The sequence below is a fragment of the Nannospalax galili genome, unplaced genomic scaffold, assembly GCF_000622305.1.
Source record: "Nannospalax galili isolate Female #2095 unplaced genomic scaffold, S.galili_v1.0 scaffold511, whole genome shotgun sequence".
NCBI classification, from domain to species: domain Eukaryota; kingdom Metazoa; phylum Chordata; class Mammalia; order Rodentia; family Spalacidae; genus Nannospalax; species Nannospalax galili.
The window spans coordinates 2,443,874-2,466,651 of NW_008331831.1; the positions used below are offsets into that span (position 1 = coordinate 2,443,874).

The 22,778-nt window shown below is 41.4% G+C and overlaps 1 protein-coding gene across 3 annotated transcripts in view; it reads left to right on the forward strand.

Annotated features, from left to right (window-relative positions):
- Positions 1 to 22,778, forward strand: part of Greb1l (GREB1 like retinoic acid receptor coactivator) — a 274,544-nt gene that overhangs the window by 203,511 nt on the left and 48,255 nt on the right. For all 3 annotated transcript variants that reach the window (XM_029560559.1, XM_008826964.2, XM_017796571.1), the window contains 6 exons: positions 1,515 to 1,700; positions 7,340 to 7,666; positions 8,788 to 8,916; positions 9,466 to 9,600; positions 12,452 to 12,649; positions 21,560 to 21,740. In XM_029560559.1, coding sequence (XP_029416419.1) covers positions 1,515 to 1,700; positions 7,340 to 7,666; positions 8,788 to 8,916; positions 9,466 to 9,600; positions 12,452 to 12,649; positions 21,560 to 21,740 — 1,156 coding nt within the window. The remainder of the gene's footprint in view (positions 1 to 1,514; positions 1,701 to 7,339; positions 7,667 to 8,787; positions 8,917 to 9,465; positions 9,601 to 12,451; positions 12,650 to 21,559; positions 21,741 to 22,778) is intronic.

Sequence of the window (22,778 nt, forward strand, 5' to 3'; positions counted from 1 at the left end):
ATCTGGGAGTCTGACCCTTTACTAAACCATTGGTCCAGTGAACGACCATTACTACACACTAGGATTACATTACAACACACTTGAATAAGTAAGCTGGCAGAGGTTCACAGCTGCAGAAGGTCCTGGGGAAGAAGACTTAGCTCTGTCTAGAAGGATCTTTGAAAACTTTTAGACCCTGAGATTTAAGCTGTGTCCTGGCAGTTGTTAAAAGTGAATAGTTTGAGGAGGGTGGGCAGTTCAGTCAAAGAAAAGAAACAAGCTAAGCCAACTAACAGACCTCCTTTAAAGAGAACCAGGGAGCGCCTCCTAGATCTGTACCAGGGGAAACACCTGTGAGTCAGTATCTTCATAGAGTCTGATCCATTCAAGCTGTCTATAAGTGAAAGAATGGAGATTTAGAGGTCAAAATTCTAGGATTCCAAGTCCTACATTCTAACACTAATTGAATACCTTTCATACCTGTAACTGAAGTCTCCTTAGTTTGAGGGAGGTCTAGACCAGAAGGAGACAGCCTGTTTTCCCTCCATGATAAAGCAGGTAGGGTATGTTAACATGAGTTGTTATCTGTTCTTGTGGTTGGCCTGACTCTACTGACTTGGGTGATTTTGCTTTAAGCCCTGTCCTTTATCAGGCCACCCTGTCAACTGATCCTGGATCTGTAGGCATTGGGGGAAATCCCTGTTATTTAAATTCCATATGACTCAGGAGGTTGCCAGCATCAGAATAATGCAACTAAGCCGTGGAAAGACTTGAAGAAGATGGGGATCCTTTGGTCCTTTGGCACTCTCCTTTTAGAAAGTCTCACAGAGGTGGGACATGGTAGCACATGCCTTTAATCCAGCACTTGGGAGGCAGAGGTAGACAGGTCTCTGTGAATTCAAGGCCAGCCTGGTTTACATCTGGTGAGTTCTAGGCCAGGCAGAGCTACATAGTAAGACACTGTCTCAAAATTTCACAGAGGCAGTTCTCTTTACTACACCACGAGGTGTATTTTCAACATATTTTCATCCTGGCATTCAGGAAAAATACCAAAACACACTAATATAGCAGAAGGAGTAGGAGCTCTCTCAGCACCTACAGCTAGTTGGTAGAATATTACAGCTCATCAGTGAGTTTAACTCAACTCCTCTTCCCCCAAAAAAACCTCAGAAAGTAAAATATATTATCATTGTTTGCTTTCTTATCTGAAAAGAAAATTGATCAAGAACTACATGAGAAAATATCATCACAGTTTTACAAAAGCAACAGAGATTATTTGTATTGTATCAATCTTCTGTGACAGAACTTTAATATTAATACTGCCCCTCCTATGGGAAACATTCATTGAGGGCTTTGTGCATATCTCAGTTAACATAGAATGTGAATGTCCAAGTGAATTCCCTGAGGTGGATATGTTTAAGCACTTGTTTTTGGTGGCCATCTCAGGGGGCAGGGAATTTTGCTGCTCACTGAGTAAGTGTGCCTGATTGGAACTCAGAAATGTTGAACTGTATTGACTTCTTCTTTGGGGGCAGGCTATGGCACTTTACCCTATTTCTATGGAAATGTTGGTGACATTGTTGTGAGTCCTCTGCTGGTGAATTGCTACAAGATCCCACAATTGGAAAACAAAGATTTGGAACAATTAGGATTGACTAGCACCCAGCTCCTGAGTGTGGAAAATATGATCCTTCTGACTATACAGTATCTCGTGCGGTTGGGTAAGTTACTCTCCATAGACATTTGCCGGGAACATTTTCATTGTTTTTGGAATGTACTGTGTCCCTTTTCTTATTCACCCACCTGTTTAGTATTTTCTTTCTTTCACTTCTAACACGTCCCTCCTTCTACCCTGTCCACTGTTTCCTCTATGGCTTTGCCTTCTTTTCTCTTTGCTTGTGACCTAAAAGAGGCAGAATTGCTCCACCTAGCGTCCAGTCTCATGATGCTCCTGGGACCTTCAAAGTAGCCAACAGAGCAGAACTTCAGAGTTTTGCTATAGGTACCCTTCCTGGATGTCTGGTCAGACTGCCTTTCTGGCACAGCTACTGTCTAGGATGCAAGCACATCCTTTGTCTTAGACAATCAATTCCCACTTTTCTACTTAGCCTTTTTACGTTGTGTGGCTACTGCCCTCACACCCATTTGCTTCTCCAGCACTATGTCCCTTTGATGTAGTCCCATGTTTTTTCCTTCATGTTAGTAGTAACTGAGGTTTCCCTGACAGATTCCCTAAGCCTCATGGTCGGGGGAGGGGGGGGGGAATATGCATAGGTCATGAACCCTTCATTTCCTCTGAGCCCCACAGTGAGTATATGCAGGTGTCCTGACAATAGTTTGGTGGTTCCGCAGCATTTACATTGAAATGTCCTTTATTTTGCAAACTGCAGTAGGTCATCAAATATGCAGCCTAATTATACACTTGCTTTGGGATTTCAAGCCATTGATTTATTTAGAAAAACGTTTGAGGTGCAAAATTACATGTAAAAATTGTATACATACTCAAGAGTTGTGTTTTTTTTTTTTTAATGTTAGGAAATACTTTGGTGTTAAAAAGCACTAAAAATGCTGAGGTAAACAGTGTTTAAAAATCACAAGTTTCAACAAGCCAGATGCAGCCTTTGGAGCAACCTGGCAAGGACCCTTAGTTTCCCTGGAGGCTGCCCTAACATGGGTTCTGCTTTGACATGGGCTTTAAATTTTTTTCTTTTATTTGTTATTTTTACTGTATGTGTATGAATGTATTGTCTGCATGTGTTTAAGTGTACCCATATCATGCAATGCCCTCAGAAGTCAGAAGAGGGCACTGGATTCCCCTGGAACTAGAGTTACAGATAGTTGGTTGCTATCTGCCGTGTGGGTGCTGGGAATCGAACCCAGGTCCTCTGCAAGAGCAGCCAGTACTCTTAACCTCTGAGCCATGTCTCCAGCCCCTGACATGGATTTTTTTAAGCCAGCAAGACTTCATATTTTCCATGAAACCCAGTGTGATGGTTTGAATGAAGTGTCGAGTATCTGACCACTTGGTCGTTTGGTGGCACTGTTTGGGGAAGGTCATGGAATCCCTAGGACTGCAGCATCACTGGAGGAAGCATGTCACCTACAGTTTTAACACCATGCTTATTGTTAGGTGATGAAATTATAAAAATCGTCTAGTTATATAGCTCATTAAATATAATTGCTACATGCTTTGAACTGTGGACTACCTTGTAAGACCTAAAAGTCACATCTAGATGCTCTCCCCAAATCAGTAAAACAAAGTTTCATGGAGCGCTGCTGAGCAATTCTATTTACTAAAGCATACCAAGCTAATTATTGTATCATTTTCTTCAACCTTAATAACCTTTTTAAAAAAAATAAATTATTGGGGCTGGAGAGACAGCTCAGTGGTTAAGAGCACTGACTGCTCTTGCAGAGGACCTGGGTTCGATTCCCAGCACCCACATGGCAGCTAGGAACTGTCCTTAACTCCAGTATCAGGGGAATCCGATGCCCTCTTCTGATCTCCGTGGCATTGCACGACATGGGTGCACTCACATACATTTAGGCAATACACTTGTACACATAAAATATAAAAATAATAAATAAAATATTTTTTTAAAAATTGTTGAGCTTTTGTACATTTCATACAGTTCTTAATCGAATTCAGACCCCCTCTCCCATCCATGCCTCACACACACACACACACACACACACACACACACACACACACACAACCTCATGTATTCCACCATACATGTTAAGTCCTGTCCAGTCAAGCATTTGTATCCAGATGTCCTTTGGTGAAAATTCATTCACTGGAGTGATCTATTGAATCTGTAACCCTGGCTTTACCTCTGTGAGCTCCTGCACCCATATACAACCAGGCACACACACCTACAAATAAAATAAATATAACTTTAAAGAGAACTTTACAAGTATTGAGATATAATTTAAAAATTAATGTGGAATGAAACCCAAACAAACAAACACCAAAATTAAAAACCTGGGAAGTGCACGAGGTTGTAATCCCTTATCCTGGTAGCACTGGACAAGGTGAGACAGGAGGATCACAAGCCTCAGGCTAGCCTGGGTCGCATAGTGATTTCCAGGTCATCATTGGCCCATCTTCTGTCTCACAACAAAATCAAACAAAACAACAATGTGGGCAGGAGAGGACTCGAGAATGAGTGCTGGAGACAGGGGACATTCCAGGACAGTGGAGGCCAATGGAAAGCAAGAGTGGAGGGGCAAGAGCAGAGGAGGCAGGGATGACAGAGGTGGCCTGGGGGACACTGGTTTCAGAAGACCCCCATCTCCAATGAGACAGCAGAACAAGGGTGGGAGCACAGGGAGCATTCGAGATTCTGCACACAGTGAAGCTCTGGGAACAGGCATATATATTTCTGAGCATGAATTTATGACCTGTGACATCTTGTCTATTGTGGCCCTCCTATTCTTAAACTAAATCTTAAATATGAGGAGAAAGGGACTGCTTTAGTATCTGGAGTAGGGCAGTGAACAACAATAAAGAAGCTCCAGAATACATAATTCTTTATACCTGTGAGAAGACATTTCCTTATTGGTAAATATCTTGGGGAAGTTAGCGTGGCATCCCCCTCAGTTCAGTTGTACAGGGGGCTTACCGCTTTGCCGCTCACTTGCCATATTTGGTTTTTATCAACCCCATTTTCCTTTCCTTTCATTTTCTTTTCTTTCTTAACCTTAAGTTTGTGTGTTGGGCCATCCCTATCCCCCAACTCACTAGTCTGGTGTACTTGAAAAAAAAACTGTTTTGTCATCAGAGGTTTGAAAGACAACAAGAATATTTTCATTTATGTCATAGATTACAGACATTAAAAAAAATACTAACTTCTAAAAGGATAGTTTTAATACCTGTGTTGGCTCAGTTACTGAGCAGTAACAGAGGAAAGAAAAGCAAGATTCTTCAGAAAGAACAGGCCTTTCCATGATGGTCACTTAAAATTTTTTCTGTTATTTCACAATCTGAAAATCTTTTGAAGTAGATAATGAAATCAGTAAATCCAGATTGTTGGAGGGCTCTGGGTCTGTTGGAGAGTTGTCCTTTCCTCTTAAAATAGCTGTATCTGAAAAACCATCAGTGATGCCTGGGCTACACTGAGCTGAAGATTGCTCTTGAAGGAAAAATTACCATCATTGAGCTTGGAAGAAGTAGAGAAAAGGCTCCTAGATTTTACAATAGGGGCTGTAGATGAAATCATGATAGATGATGGTAGGATGAGATACATATTGCTCTAAGAAGTCTCTTCTTTTGTTTAAACTTGATCCCATTTTTGGATCCCTAACTAATTCAATCAAAACCCTACAAATGAGTTTTAAGATAACTGAGAATGCTGGGCACATGTTATATAATTGTATTTTCTCCAGATGCCTTTATATTTGGGTTCTTTATGCTTTCTAACAGAGCATGTTGCTCAGTCCTGGTGTGTAATGGGTCTCATGACATAGCTCTGAGCTAGGCCTCTGAAGTTTGTGGTTTCCATGAAAAGGTGGTAGGAACTGGTGACAAGGCCATTTACTTTTCAGTTGTCGCATGTACTAGTGGAAGAAAGCTGTGCAAAATGACCATTTTCCTTCATTTGAGAGTACACATTCAGCTACTTTGAGCTCACTATCATATATGCATGTGGTGACTACTAAGCATAATTCTAATTTGGTAAACCTGAAAGAAGTTTGAAAGTCTTATGACTCCCAAGTGATCTAAAAGCAGAGAGAAACAACCAAAAATCCCAGCATTTGCTTCCTCTAGCAAGTGGTAGGATTGGGGAGCACACCAGAAATAAACTTTTTTGGGGTAGGTGAGGTACTAGGGATCAAAACCCAGAGCCTCACTCATGCAAGGCATGTGCTTTACCACCAGGCTGTACCCCTAGAAGAATACTTAATGTAAGCAGTATGGTTTTCTTGCTGTTTCTGTGTACAAAAAGTACCTGTCCATGATATTTCTGCTCTCTTACCTCTCTCTGGCCCTCAACCAACCCTGGAAAAATAGTTTTCCAATTTAAACTATTTGTTTTTCAAAAGTATAATATTTTATATAATTTCACTTGTCTTTAAAAAAATGACTACACCCATCCTTGTCTTACTTCCCTAGTAAAGATGAGAAGGGTTAGGAGGCTACTTAGGTCCCCATTAGAAGAAGCAATGGTTTCTGGCTCGTCAAGGTACCTCCTGGTTCCAGAGGGAGGAGATCTCATCCCTATCTTCCTGCTGTTTCGCAAGGAGGCTTAGCCTGGGTTTCTAAAGCCAGTGCTTAGCCTCAGATCACAGATACTGAGAGGTCTGTTCCTGTTGACAGGAGCCCTTGAGTTTCAAGTCTCAGATTCACACAGGGGGAAAAAAAAGACTACAGCAAATAAATATATTCCCCCTGGTTTTAATTTACACTAAAGGTAGAAATCTTAGTTCGTTTGTGTCATTTGGATTTTTGCTGGTTCTGTTTTAAAAACTGGTTGAGTTTCTAAGGAGAATACAAAGCAAAATCTCCCCAATGTCAGGGGCTACAGGTCAGCAGTCTGAGCTTAGCTCTGACTACAGCTGGGGAAGAGGCTAAATGCCATATATACAACCCAGAATACAGGGGAAGAATGAGACAGTGAAAGCATTCTCTACCTGGGGCAAGTGTGGGGCTGTGTAACATATAAATTGGGAATGAAAAATAATCCATTTTTCTGTGGATAATATTCTCAAAATTAGGTATAGATACAGTGCATTAAAATGTCTTCCTGTTGGGCATGGCAGTGCACACCTTTAACCCCAGCACTTGGGAGGCAGAGGCAGGTAGATCTTTGTGAGTTTGAGGCCAGCCTGGTCTACATAGCAAGTTCCAGGCTAGTTGGGGCTTAAAGGGAGACCCTGTCTCAAAAAAAAAAAAAAAAAAAAAGTTTTCCTAAGTATTTATGAATTCAAATGGGAAATGAACAAAACGTAAAACTGATTATACACCAGTAGGTTGACTCCCTGTTGTATTAGTTATTCTCAGTGTCTGTAATGCCAAGGTTTATATGAGTCAGGAAACATGCTTCCTGCAGTACTCATCTCCCAGGGCACACAACAGAAAAGATCTGTATCCTAGCATGTCTTCTTTAAAGAGATCATGACTAGAATAGAGAAGAGCAGAGCCTGATTTTTAAAAATTGAGGCCAAGATTGAAAAGAGAAGGGAATTTCCCAATGGTAAGTGGTTAGTAGGGGCTGGAAACTTGGGATGACCACAAGAAAAAGCACTTACTTGCCAGCTGGAGTATGGGGGCTTAGAACTACAGAATGGTAGGTGGTGTGTGTTTTCTCTCTTCTACCTGTGATTTTCTAAATTCTAGTTGTAACTCTCTTCAATATAGGTCCTGATCAGATACCTCTCAGGGAGGAATTTGAGCAGATCATGCTGAAAGCAATGCAGGAATTTACTCTGAGGGAACGGGCCCTGCAGATAGGCGCTCCATGTATACCTGTGTCTCCTGGACAGCTCCCCTGGCTTGCTAGATTAATTGCCAGCGTGTCTCAAGACCTGGTTCATGTGATTGTGACCCAGAACTCTCTGGCAGAGGGCATTTCAGAGACACTGAGGATTCTCAGTGAAATGAAACACTACCAAAGGCTACCAGATTATGTTGTGACAATTTGTGCATCCAAAGTCAGAGGAAATGAATTTTGTGTGGTGGTATTAGGTGAGTGGTTTCTTTGCTTTGTTTCTGTTTGTTTGTTTGTTTAATGCACTCATTCAGTCATCTATCTATTTGGGAAAAGTAGTAATTGGGTATTTCGGGCATCCACAGAATTAATCTCTGGCTAATTGCTGGCTTGGGTTCTTCCTCCCAGTTTTAATTTTTCCTTTTTTCCCAGATCAGGTTTATAGCCCCTCAGCCTGGCCAGTGTTGTGGCACCTGGTCATGGAGATAGTCTTTCAAAGCTTGCTCTTGTAACAGATACTCTTGTCTCAAGTAACTTCTGTCCTTAAAAGGTTTTGCAAGTGTTGCTCCTCCTGCATGTGGTAAAGCTAGTGTCACAGGTGGCCTATGCCAGTCAATCACATTTGCCAGGATCTTAGCTCCTGCATGCCCCTCCCCACTGAAGAGCCTGTTGTATAACATCTACTCTAAAGAGAGCATTCAGAAAGTGAATACACTGCAAAATATGTGCTGTGCTGATTCTCTACCAGGTAACATCCCCAATAGCCATTTGGACTGAAATTTTCTCTTCTCCTCTCTGTACTGAACTGCTCTTACTTCTTCCCACCAAAGAGACCACCTCCCCCCAACACACACAGACACAGACACAGACACACACACACATGCACACACACACACACACACGCGCGCACACATGCATGCACATGCACATGCACACACTGGAAAACTCTGATGTCCTTCTGTATTATAGTTTCAGAAAACTTTGCAGGTGATGTGATCCATTCATTCTAAAGCTAAGTTAATGTTATTAAGGCAAGTATTTATAATAACCATGCAGACACAATTTTGTTTTTCATGGTCTTCCCCAGTCTTTACGTGCATGCTTGCACATTCTTTAAGTCACAGTCGTTAGGTACATCATTTTCTCCTTTGATCTCCTAAGCACTGAACTATGAACATTTTCTGTTACTGTGGATGATCTTCAAATTGGCATTTCATATGCCATGCAGTTGTCCACACCTTTTGACATACTGTGATTCTCTTAGTCAAGTCCTTGTGGTTTTATACTTCTGTTCTTTCCAACTGTGGCTGTAATAATTAATGTTCCAGTGAAGATTTGTTCCACTGATGAGTCATGTCCTTGTTCCTGTGTCCTTCAGGTCAGCATCAGTCTCGGGCTCTGGCAGAGAGCATGCTCACCACAAGTGAGTTCTTGAAAGAAATTAGTTATGAGCTCATCACAGGAAAGGTCAGCTTTCTGGCATCACACTTCAAAACCACGTCATTAGGTGAGTGGTTTTAAGATTCGACGAACCTGCCAGCCCCTAGTTGCGTGACTGTCTGGATTTAAATCTTAGCCCATCAAGATGAATGTGGAGCTTAAGCTTGCTGGCTGATCTTTCATTTGGAGTGGTTTAACGTTAGTATTTTGTGACTAACACCAGAGGAGGCCATGTGAGGTCCAGAGGAAGACACATGGACACATTGATCAACTCAGCCATCACGCGGTTGTGTGACCTTGGGCCAGTTTCTCTCTCTCCCTGAATTTTTCTAATGGAAATATAATAGTTTCATTCCACCTACTCTGTATATGATGCAGGTCAAAAGAGATCCAGTGTGAGAAAGTATAAGCACTTACCCACAAGGGTAGATACCATCGAGGTTGCTCTGACTGTAGAGATGCCGCTATAGAGATGGCTAGGTATAAACTCTGACATAATTACTGGCCAACTTACAAATCTTGATGAGAGCCCAGCCTTCCATTTTAGACACTGATAAAAGGGATACAGGCTTATCGCTCCTCTAAACCTTCTTATCTCCAATTTATTTTGACATAGGTGATGACCTGGACAAACTGCTAGAAAAAATGCAGCAAAGAAGAGGAGACAGTGTGGTCACTCCTTTCAACGGAGACCTCAGCGAATGTGTTTCGCCTCAGGAGGCTGCTGCCATGATTCCCACACAAAACCTGGGTAATGAGGAGGCTGAGAGGAGGGAATCAGGCCTTGGGACAGACACTGAAGCAAAATAAGGAAGTTCTTTTTGCCCTGAATGATTCTAGGATCTTCAATTTTATTTTACTATTCTATTTTGGTTGTTTTGAGACTGGGTCTCCCTGTAGCCCCAGCTGGCCTGGAACTTGTTATGTAGACCAGGTTGGCCTTGATCTCTCAGAGATCTGCCTGCCTTGGACTCCCAGGTGGTGGAATTAAAGACATGCATACACCACACATGACACTAGCCTTGATGTCTTCCTCCTCCTGCCTCCATCTCCCAAATTGTAGGATTACGGGCATGTACTTCCATGCCTGGCTGGATCTCCAGTATTTTTTTAGTAGCTTTACCCTGAGAATTGTCATGCTTTACTGAGGGCTTCAAAGAACTTCATGAAAAATCTAGTCTACAGGTCATTCAGGACCCTGTCTCCTACTTTCCTCCATAATCTCTGACTTGTAAAACCCATGCTGTCTTGAGGAGAGTAAGGCCTTCCTTGCAGATAGAGCAACAATACCAACACATCATCTGCCCTACAAGTCAGGGGCTCACTGGGGGACCGTGGGCCAGGAGTGATGAAACAGTTTATTAAATTGTGTTTATTGGTATTAAATTCCTTTGCCAATTTACTGATGGACAGGGATAGCATAGGATAGGATAGAAAAAAGAACAGAAAAGGAACAAACCCACATAAGACATTTGCCCTCCTCTTGATAGGAATGTGTCCTTGATATGGGAGAATTGCCTCAGGCAATCAAAGTACCAGGGCTTGATACTTGGTACCTCTTGGCAAAAACAAATGCAAATACAGGCCACAAAGTATCTTGACTTCTGGGTACTGTTTGTTAGTAAAGCAATCATCCAAATGATCTAAAATGTGTTTATAGTAACTGTTTTGAATTGTTAACAAATTTAGATTTTTTTTTGTCTTTTTTTTTAGCAAATTTAGAATTTTTTAAATTGTTTGACATTTAAAATTTCAGGCTGCTTGTAACCCAAGCCTGAAAAACTGAGTTGGATCCCTGGAACACACATAAAGATGCAGGAAGAGAACTGACTCTTCTGACCTCTATACACACCCCCCCACACTCAGACCATGAACATACATAAACAAATAGATAAACAAAATTAAATTCCCAGAATACTTACAGACAACCAAGTATATATTCTTGGTTCCTTGTTTAAGAAATGTTGCTTAGGGGGCTGGAGAGATGGCTCAGTGGATAAGAGCTCTGACTGCTCTTATAGAAGACCTGGGTTCAGTTCTCAGCATCCATTTGGCAGCTAACAACCATCTCTAACTCCAGTTCAAGGGAATCCAATGCCCTCTTTTGGCCTCTGCAGGCATTGCATGACATGGGTGCACTTACATGCAAGGCAAAGCACTCATACACATAAAATAAATAAATTTTAAAAAACTAAAAAGAAATGTTGCATGGGGCCAGCAAGATGGTTTAGTGGGTAAAATAACCGCCACAAATCCTGATGACCTGAGTTCAGTTTTCAAGACCCATGAGAACCAATTCCTACAAGTTACTCTCTGACCTTCATACATGTTATGGCATGTGGACATGGGTGTATGTATGTGTGTGCACATAAACACACAGAAATTAAATTATATCAGGAGACAGGCTTGTTTTCATTAATAGTCTTTGTTGGTAAGAATCTATTTAGGCTACTGTTACTTTTTTTAAAAAAATCTGGTTCTGGGGATCAAATGCAGGGTCTTATATACTCTAGAAGTATGACCTACCACTGAGCTACCCTCCCAGCTCTGCTATTAAAATATGTGGCACTAGGCTTTGCCAGGGGGGAGAACCCTGTATCAATCTCTACTTGCAGTCAGTGTCCAAGGTAACAAGGGTGCTGTGATCACTGCTGCCTCAGCTGCATCACAGTTCACTTTTGACAGCCTTAATTTGCACAGGTTAATTAGGTCCTTGTGCTTGTGTTTCAGTCAAACTGCACTCTGTGCTCCTGACAAGAAGCAACCATCTAAGGAAGGATTGGAGGTTGCCTGCCCAGGTGCTTTGCTGTCTAAGCATGGTTCTTTCATTGTCAGGGACATGCATAGAGACTGATTGCTTGATGGCCTTGCAATGAAGAATTACAGACATGCATAGAGTGTCTGGACAGTGTTTTGTAGTACATCACCTATCAAGAGGCCAGCTGGCTGTGTCACAAGGCAGGTCTATTAAGATAGTCCTGGCGTCAGCACTAGCATTGAGCGCATCACCCAAGCCTGCCAGGTCACAAGTGCTGGCAAAGCCTAGTGGAGTGGGAGGAAAGGTGGAGGTTGTGTCTCTGTGATCTATGTTGTCTAGTCACAGAGAGGGGAATTTCAGGCCATGTTGCAACTGACTTGCTAAAGAGGAAATGTTTACTGTAGTATCATCCAGCAAAGCCCAAAGGAACCTGGCATTATTGCAGCTACAGCATTGCCTCCCTCTCTGGGCTGGGCTCAAGCACTGGCCTGCGCTGAGATTCCCACAAAATTGAATCCTCTCTCTTTCTACAGATGAGTCCTGGCTCCAGCTGTATCCACTATTAGGGTAGGGTGTGTCAAATTAGGTATATGTAAGATAATCCACCCACTTTCGAATAATACATCTGTAAAACTGCCACATCCAATTCCTTAGCATATCTTCTCAGTCAAGTCTTAGGGGGAAAATATGCAAATCTATTACAGCTCAATATTTTATGAGAATAGTGAGAATTGTTGGTAATAAAGTCTTGCTTTACCTTGTGTATTTTACGTCCCCATATGGATTCATAGTGGCCATTAAAGAAGTAAATTAATAATGTTCTTATAACTTTTTTCAATTTTAGATTTAGATAATGAAACCTTCCAAATTTATCAACCACAGCTTACAGTTGCCAGAAAACTCTTATCGCAGGTCTGCGCAATCGCAGACAGTGGCAGCCAGAGCCTGGACCTCGGCCACTTTAGCAAAGTGGACTTCATCATCATTGTCCCAAGATCAGAGGTTCTGGTCCAACAAACTCTTCAACGGGTTCGACAATCAGGTAAGAGTGAACTTTCTGAGAGTTCCTCCTTAGATCCAGCCTTGGCTCCCCTTTACCTCTTTCTTTTAGTTAGTCCAAAAGTTTAGAAGACATTTAAAACGTTCTTCAGTAATAAAAATTATAAAAGCAATTGAAATAACTGTTTTGCTGTATGTTTTCCCTCAAAATACTCTGGTATTTTTCTCTCCAAGGCCAAGGCTAAATTGATGGGCATGTTTGCTAGATACTCTTAAGTCTGTGATGTAATGCATGAGACTGGAATCTGGGCATTCACAGAGTAGGAGAAATTTTCTCAAGGCAATGTTCAGCTGTTGGTGCCTCTTGAACTCCTCCTATCCCTAGACAGGTCATTTCTCAGAGATGAGTTCTTGGACATTTTGCAGGCTGCCAACATATCTCCAATCTAGATGTAAGAACACCATCCTCCGTGTCAGCAATGAGAAGCCTTATTCAAATTATTTCCAAAGCCAGGCATGGAAGTGCAAACCCTTAATCCCAGTACTCGGGAGGTGGATCTCTGTGAGATCAAGGCTAGCTTGGCCTACATAGTGAGTTCCAAGCCCCTGGGGCTACAGGGAGACCCTGCCTCAAAAAACAAAACAAAACAAAAACTTATTTCCAAGAAGTTAAAGACTATATATAAAGAATCAGTGTTTGCCCCAGAAAAATATAAATGGTAGAAAGCAGAATTTTAAAAGCCTATGGTAAATAAAATCTCTTTACAAATTTTCCTAGAATTATAAAAGCTATAAGAAATTAGGACTGGTGAAAAATGCTGGCCTGCAGAAAAGAAAAATTTAAGTGTTAAATTCCTTCTGTTATTTTAGCTAGGGGAGAACTACACACAAATTTTAGATAGAGGACAAATCTCTTTGCCATATTAAGGAATTTTATTTTCATTATAGTTGGGAAGAGGAGACAGAAAAACACTGAATAGATTCATAAGTTCTTAAATTGTAGCCGATGTGTTCTACACTCATCAGACAGTGCCTGTCAAACTTTATCTTACAGATTGCCCGGGGGTTCTTTTAAAATGCAGACTTCCTCCAAGGGGTATTGAGAGGTTCCAGATTGAATTTCTTAGGAGCTCCTAGCACTTCTGAGTGTTACTGGTCAGAAGTCCACACTTTGAGTGGCATAGCTATGCATGAAATCTTCTTTCCTTGTGAGTTCTAGGGCGCATGTGAGCTTACAGTAGATTTTTTTACCTGTCAGTGACTGTGATTGACAAACAGGAAGTGTTACCCACAGCTCCTGGAGGCCTAAGAGCAATCTCCTTTTTGTCTTTAAATCTCTGAATGTCAAGCCACAAAATGACCTTCTTGAAACATTGGCTTGCAGGTGATGAACAAGAGGACAGGTGCCTTCCTTGACAGCTCTCCCATAAACTCGATGGATGCCAGGCTCTCTCAGCTACTGCCCATCCTGCATTTTCTTTCTGCCCCTTCCATTGTGGGCTATGGATGGGCTTCCACTGTGGGCTATAGGTGGGCTTCCATAGCACCCACCAGGCAGTAACCAGGCATGCTGTTACTTCTCATGGAGTTTCTCTTCCGTACATGGAGTGTTTGCCTTCTCTTCAAGGTGGTTTGCTTACTCCATCTGGCATTTGCAGCCTCTGTCAGTTTGTGATCTGATATCCCAAGTCATGCTTAGCAAACACATGGCAACTGTTTGGAGTGAAAATCATCTGCAGAGCCTTTCCTGAAATAACCTCTCAGTGACTTACACCTTCACCTTTCCTCAGTGCAAGCCCCAAATAAAACCCTGTGTGTTTGACAGATGGAGAAATTGCATAGGTTGTTTCCTTTCCCTCCTTAGTGTGCTCAGCTTTTTCTCACATATTTAAGGTGGTTACTCTTCAGAAGGTACTGAAATCTGATCAAGAAAACAATACAGAAAAAGAAATTCCAAGTCTAAAAAAAAGAAAAGAGACAAGTTAAGCATTTTTAAGTTTTCCCAATGTAGATTTGTAATTAGAGGAGCAAATCAGTAGAGAAAAGAGTATTTGTAAACTAAGAAATGCTTTCATTTTAGTGTCTTTTAAAAAAAACAAAATTGTAACACAATTCAGGAAACATTAGGACACTGGTGTAATCAAAATGCAAGTCACTTTCAATTCAAGGTGGGTGGGGTCATTATTATTGATTGTTCTTAGTTTGGAGTGCCTGCTTTTTAAATGGTGGCAGTTGGTGTGCCCAGCAAATAGGAGCAGGTATGGCAGTGTCCCATGGAGGAAGTTTTATACTGCTCAGGGCAATGAGATCAATTTGGTACTGAACATGTACATGATTATAAAGAAACCAGAGAGATGTTTATTGATATATAAGTATATTATCCTGTCCAAATGGACATAAGGAAGTTTTAGGAAATTGGCACAGCAATTTGGAGGGTAAATAAAGTAGAGGAAACCATTCTCATTTCTAAAACTTACCTTCTGGTCCCATCCACCTTATACCCCCTTGTTAATAACTTAAAAATTCATCAGAGTCGGGCGTGGTGGCGCATGCCTTTAATCCCAGCACTCAGGAGGCAGAGGCAGGCAGATCTCTGTGAGTTCAAGGCCAGCCTGGTCTACATAGTGAGTTCCAGGACAAGTGGGGTTACAGGGAAACCCTGTCTCAAAAAAGACCAAAAAAAAAAAAAAAAAAAAAAAAAAAAAAAAAAAGATCTCAGAATAAAAGACAGCACTTAGTGGGCAGTGACAAGTATTCTAGGGGCCAAAAATCCTGAGCCACTATATAACCCAGGCAGAAGAGAAAAACACTGGGGATTCCTCTGTGAGATCACAAGTGAACGTGTCCACTCCTCTCTAGGTGTGTGACCCAGCCAATATCCTACCCTGGGAACCTTCAGTTCCTCATCCTCAGAACCCTTTATGGATCCTTTCTGCAATGATCTGCCCATAGGATGCTGGAATCATCCACTCCAAGGTTCCCAACTGCAGACTACAAAACTCTTTGCTACATAATCAAGGTGTTGGCTGCTGTGAGTGGAGGAGTAAGCTCTACAATTGCTCCCATAATCAAGTTTTTTGTTTTCTTTTGTAGCTGTGTCTCTTCACACCTGCTACAGCAACTCCATCTCACTCACTCAGATCTCTGACCTCATCTTTCTCAGCAAATGATGCTGCTGTCTGTTTCTCCCCGCCGGGAAAAAAAAATCCCAGAAACTTCAGATTAAAAATGTCTTGCCTCCAAATCTAGAAACCTATTTATTGTCCTTTCTCTTCCTCTTCCCTTCTGATTGACAGATGGGCTGCCCTCTTGTTTTGGTTCAACTGTCCCATCACCTGTAGGTGCCATCCTCTGCCCATTCTTAGAGTCCCCACACTACTACATCACCCTTTTTCCTAGCCACTTTCATCTGCTTTCCCTCCAGGTCTGATTCCAGTAGTTTAAATCTGCCCCGGCCCCAGAGTTGAGACCATCCTGCCCAGCACTCCAGCTCCCTTCTGGTCAACTGCCAAACCAGGACAGCCATGCAGGGTTCCTACCTCCTCCATCTCACCTCATTCTACTGCACCCTGTGGCTGGGTTCCTACTCTCCTGGCTACGTCTGTGAACACTGACCTTTTTGGTTCTGGTTGTATCTCAACTTCGGTAGTATTGGTGACTTGTATCCCTTTAAACACTGCCTTTCTTTTGCTTTCCAGAACTTTCCCAGCTTTTCTTCCATGCTTCCTGCACTACTGTTCAGGTGCACCCTTGTGGTTTCCTAGCTGTGGCCCTCAGCACTCTGGCTTACACCTGTGACTTTTCAGCCACAAAAAGAAACATTCAGGGAACATATCTTATCTAGCCAGTGTCCTGACAAACATGTCATAAATATTTGCTAAACTGACTTTTTGTAAATTTGACGAACTGATTGCTAAAGTATATTTTGAAAGAAAAATATAAAATAGCTAAGATTTAGAATTCCTCTTGCAAAACCAAATTGTTCATTAAAATCATGTTCCAGAAATCACCTCTGGCTAAAACCGGAGGTCTTCAGTATATAGGCATTAGGTGGGCAAGGCTCTGATATTGAATTCTATTTGTGTATCTAGAATGCTGTTCTTGTCTAGGCCAAGTGCTGCTTCCTCCTACACCCAGACAGCCCCCTAGTACATACCTCCATAAAGTCTCTCAAACTCAGATTAAATAATTCTTCCCCAGTGAGAGGACAGAGGGAGCACACTGGGCCACAAAGATAGAAGGGACCGCCAAGTCAATGGACTCTGAAAGCAACGCGCAGGATTGTAGCCAATGTTTATAGGTTGTTTTCTATCCTGAAGAAAGGTTACAAGGCTAAAGGGTTGAGGTTGTTAAAATAATACTTAAAGACTGTGCATGTTTTAATTATTTAATATTTTCTTATGTTGTGTGTGTCTCTCTCTTCTCTCTCTCTCTCTCTCTCTCTCTCTCTCTGTGTGTGTGTGTGTGTGTGTGTGTCTGTTTTGCTGGTGATGGAACCCAGGGCCTCATGAATGCTGGTCAGTTACTCTCACTGAGCTATACCCCTAGCCTGATTTTCATATCCTTTTAAGCATTAGGGTTTTGGTTGTTTTTTTCTTGTTTACCAAAACTTTAGAGAAATCTGTCTAATCCACAGAAAATGAATGACTAAAATGGAAGCATTTTTTTCCGTTATCTTCTTGATAGGAAAAACAAGGATTAAAAATTAGGAATAAAAACTATTCTCTGGGGGCTGGAGAGATGGCTCAGCAATTCAGAGCACTAACTGCTCTTGCAGAGGATCCGGGTTTGATTCTCAGCACCCACATGGCAGCTATGAACTCTCCTTAACTCCAGTTCCAGGGGAATACAATGTCCTCTTCTGACCTCTGCTGCATTGCACGACATGCGTGTACACACATATATGCAGGCAATACACTCATACATATAAAATAAAGATAATAAATAAAATAGTTATAAAACTATTCTTTGTTTTAAAAAAAAAAATCAAGGATAAGAATAAACCTCAGAACAAGCTCTTCTCTCCAAATAAACAGGCAGTATAATGGGCCAGAGGCCAGCCTGGCCCATCTGCTATGATACCTGGACACTGTAGAGGCCCCCATCTCCATCTAGTACCAGCCACTCACTCCAGCTATAGACATGCCCCATGTGTTCTTGGCTTTATTTTCCTTCAAGCCTCCTAAATAATAGATAAATTGCCTAGATGATGAGATTTTTCCCCCACCTCCATAAAGAGAGCCACAAGTTAATGTTCAAGTTTTCCTTAAACACATCTAGATTCTGTAATCTTCAATAAGGAACAGAGCAGACACACATACCTCTAGTGCAGATGCTTAGTACCTTTGGCCCCCCAAGAAGATTCTACACTCAAAATGTTTAGAATTAGTTACTTCTTCAGGGATGTTTAATATGTCAGTTCCCCAAAGTCAGATTAAAATCCTTTAGGAAAGACGGTGATGCATAGCCACGGCACTCCTTTAACTTGGTTAGTTGCAGCTGATCATAAAAGAATTACTGATACCTCCTCAGTCCAAAAGTAAGATTTATTATTTAGGTAGGTATGACTCAGAGTCTTGGAACCACCATTGGTATTCTGGGTAGGTCCTGATATCCATTGCTTATTGTGGAATTGGAAAACTAAGACAGAGTTGGTCATTATTTATTGGAAAAAAATTTTTTTATTTACTCCTATAGAACTATTATAGGCAAATTAAATTATTAAAAAGACAGATCATGCTGGATATATTGGCACATGCCTTTAAAATCCCAGCAGTAGGAAGGCAGAGGCAGGTAGATCTCTATGAGTTCAAGGTCAGCCTAGTCTACAGAGTAAGTTCCAGGCCAACCTAAGATATAGTGAGACCTTGTTTTTTTGTTTGTTTTGTTTTTTATAAAAAGAACAAAAGCGACTTTTCTCAGGCCATCCATTGCTTAGCACTTGTGATCATTTACAAATCCTATGCCTTTGTGCTTATTTTTGGAAAACAAAACATGAAAAATAAACCAGAAACCAATAAGAAGATTCCTCTTTATGGGGTAGAAGAAATGGGTACAGGAGCAGTATAATTGTGGTTTTAATCTCTGATCCTTAAAAGCAGTTTACAAAGGTAATTTTGCATGTATTCAGTGTACAAAACAATAGATTTCATCATGACGTGTACAACATGGACTTTGACCATACCTGCCCCATTCCCTTCTCACGCCACCGAAGCTGGCCCCCTCCTCTTCCCAGAGTCTCCCTTCTACTTTCATGCCCCTTTTTTAATAATTTACATATTGAAAAAATTACAGTGATGGAAGTATCCTTAACATTGAATACAAACATATATAAATGTACCAGACTACATATACTACATATTGCTAAGACTACATATTGCACAGCAAGGGAATTAGTTCAATTTTTTTTTTTTTTGAGTCAAAGTCTCACTATGCAGCCTTGTCTGACCTGCAACTCATTATATAGACCAGGCTGGCCTCAAACTCACAGAGATCTGTCAGCCTCTGCCCCTGAGTACTGGGATTAAAGTCATGTTCCACCATGTCTAGCTTTAGTTCAAACAATTTTTTGATACAGGTCTCCCTGTTAGCTCCAGCTGACCTGGAACTCACTGGGTAGGTCAGACTGGCCTTGAACAGAGATCCACCTAATTCTGCCTCCTGAACACTGGCATTAAAGGTGTGCACCACCACATCTGGCTCTGAACTATATTTTTAAATTTAAAAAAAATGGAAAATAACAATTTAATACAAACACAAATGAATTTAACAATATAAACCAAAAAAAATAGTTCATATAATTTTTTTTTTTTTTTTTTTTTTTGTTTTTTTTTAAAAAATATGTAGCCGCAGCTGGCCTGGATTTGCTAATGGAGACCAGGCCTGCCTCTGCCTCCCAAGTGCTAGGATTAAAGGTGTGTGCCACCGTGTCCAACATATAATTTTTTGTAGTTTTCTTACTGTACGTTCTCAATATGATATATCCTAAGACCAAAAGTTTGCAAATAAATCTTGAATTTTAATTAGTATATTTGTGATTGGGAGTGATAGTAATCATTTGAGAAGTGTTTTGCATGTATCACAAAAGATGCAGATGGGCAGATATGACCAGAACCCTGGGTTTCAGCACTCAACAAAGGCAAGGAGCTGAGAGGGTTCCTGGATAGCTGGCTCAGCAGTTAAGAGCACTTACTGCTTTCTGGAGGACTCAAGTTTAATTCCCAGCACTCACATCAAGTGACTTACAACTGCTGTAACCCTGGCTCCAGGGCACCTAATGCCCTCTTCTGGTCTCTCCAAGCATCTGAACACACACATACACAGACACATACAAATAAACAAACACTTAAAAATAAAATATGTTTAGAAAGAAAGAAAGGGAAAGGGGAGGGGATGGAAGGAGAATATATTGAATGGGGAAAAGTAAGGAATATTTCTTTTAGTATGAACTTAAAATTTGAAAAAATATTAAATATATTTTCTATCTCTGTCCACAGAAAGTTCTTGTAAACTGACATCCTCCTCAGTGAGCACATTTATCATCTAAAGCTTGGCTCATCAATACCTTTCCCCACTTTCCTAGCTCTGAAGTGGAAACAGTCTGGGATATTTTGTTGTGCCAGAGAGAGAAAATACTCAAGTCTGATGGGAACATATTAAGAGGACATAGAAGTCAGATTGAAGAGGGTTATGACCCAACTTTTGAGCATCGAACAGAATGTCAATGATAGATTATAACCTATTGAATTTTTTTTTTTTTTTGAGATATGGTCTCCTTGTAGCCCCAGCTGAACTGGAACTCTCTATGTAGACCAGGCTGGCCTTGATCTTACAGAGATCTGTCTGCCTCTGCCACTGTTCTGTGTGAAATGCACAAAAATCAATAAAAATATACATTAAAAAAAAAAAGATCTTGGGGCTGGAGAGATGGCTTAGCAGTTAAGAGCACTGACTGCTCTTGCAGAGGATCTGGGTTTGATTCCCAGCACCCACATGGCTGCTAACAACCATCCCATAACTCCAGTTCCAGGGGCTCCAGTGCCCTCTTCTGACCATTACATGACATAGGTGTGCTCACACACAGGCAAGCAATACACTCACACACATAAAATTAAAAAATAATAAATACAATTTTTTTTTGGTCTTTTTGAGACAGGATCTTCCTATGGCCCCAGCTGTCCTAGAACTCACTATGTAGACCAGGCTGGCCTTGAACTCACAGAGATCTGCCTGCCTCTGCCTCCCGAGTGCTGGGATTAAAGGCGTGGACAATCACACATGGCAATACAATATTTTTTTAAAAGATCTGTAACCCAAAGTTTAATTTTTTCCTCAGTGGTCTGTGGTAGATATCAACATTAGCACTTCACCTACAAAATGAAACAGAAGTCTCATGCATCCAACTGCTTTATTTCACGAATCAGAACATTTCTTGTAGCTGGGTGTGGTGTGCATGCCTCTAATCCTATGATGTCTAATCTTTGGAGGCTGAGACAGAATTGTAAATTTGAGGACAGTGAGACAAAAAAAAACTCAAAAACCAAAATAGAAAAAAAAAATTCCCTGCTATTTACATCATGTAATGAGATGTGGGATAGGATGTTCTAAAGAAAAGAACATCTGGTATTTCCTCCTTAAAACTGTGGTAGAAATACGAAAAGAAAAAAAAGCTAATGTGTGGTTAGTACCCAGTGTCAGTTAACACTGAGCTTCAGTTTATCCTGTGTGTATGTGTGTGTATATGTGTAAAGCTGTTTAAAAAGATAAACTCAGCCGGGTGTGGTCGCGCACACCTTTAATCCCAGCACTTGGGAGGCAGAGACAGGCGGATCTCTGCAAGTTCAAGGCCAGCCCGGTCTACATAGTGAGTTCCAGGCCAGCTGGGGCTACAGGGAGACCCTGTCTCAAAAAGACAAAAAAAAAAAAAGGATAAACTCTTTCTTCTTCTTGGCAGGTGTCCTTGTAGACTTGGGTCTGGAGGAAAACGGAACAGCTCATCAGAGGGCAGAGAAATACGTTGTTCGCCTAGACAATGAGATTCAAAGCAAGTTTGAAGTTTTTATGAGGAGGGTGAAACAGAACCCATATACACTGTTTGTGCTGGTTCATGACAACTCCCATGTGGAGCTAACGAGGTGATTGCTTCAGTGTGAGCAAACCCAGTGTTTCTTCAGTCACAGTAACTGTTACCTAATCCTATAAAGGTAGTGAGGTGAAGGTCAGAGACCCTCACATTTGAGATCTTCCCATTGGTAACTTACTCCTAATCTTTCCTTGTTCCTGCAACTCTCTGCCCAATTTATGTTTAATTTTTTAACCTTTATTTAATTGTGTGTGTGTGTGTGTGTGTGTGTGTGTGTGTGTACTCACGTGGCATGCACGCATGTGTAGAAGTCAGAGGACAACTTGTAGGACTTGGTCTTCTCTTCCACCACGTGGATTCCTGAGTTCTAATTCAGATCATTGGGCTTGGTGGCAAGGGCCTTTACTCACTGAGCATCCCCCTGGTCCAGTTTTGTTTTAACTATACTATGGAGAGAGTTAGAAATTCCTGTTGGGGCTGGAGAGATGGATTAGCAGTTGACAGTGCACACTGCTCTTGCAGAGGACCTGAGCTTAGTCCCCAGCACCCATGTGGGGCAACTCACACCTGACTGTCACTCCAGCTCCAGAGGATCAGGCACCTCTGGTCTCTGAGGACAGTGTGCACACACACGTGTGCACATACTCTCAGACACACATGCATACACATAATTAAAAATAAAATAAATCCTAAAACAAAAAGAACAAATCCCTTCAAATATACTGTCTCAACAGCACCATGGAGCTCAGTTGCTTCAGAGAGCAGATGGTAGTGAGGTACAGGTGGACAAGTGCCCAAGGGGCAGAGTGCCTCCTGACTGCTGCTCTGACCTCTCCCTGGCCCTGCTCTTCCTTTCTTGCCTGTGATTCCTTCTCCCTGCCTTCTGTCTTCCTTTTGAATTTTTTTTACGTTTGAGAATTTCATATGGGAATATAAGCATATAAGGTGTTTTGATCAAATCCATGCCCACTCTCTCCCCTCCAACTCCTCTCATATCTCCCCATCACTTTTTTCTGATAATTTCATGTATTCTTTCTTCTTTTTTGGGGGGGGTCTTTTTGAGACAGGGTCTCCCTGTAGCCTCAGCTGT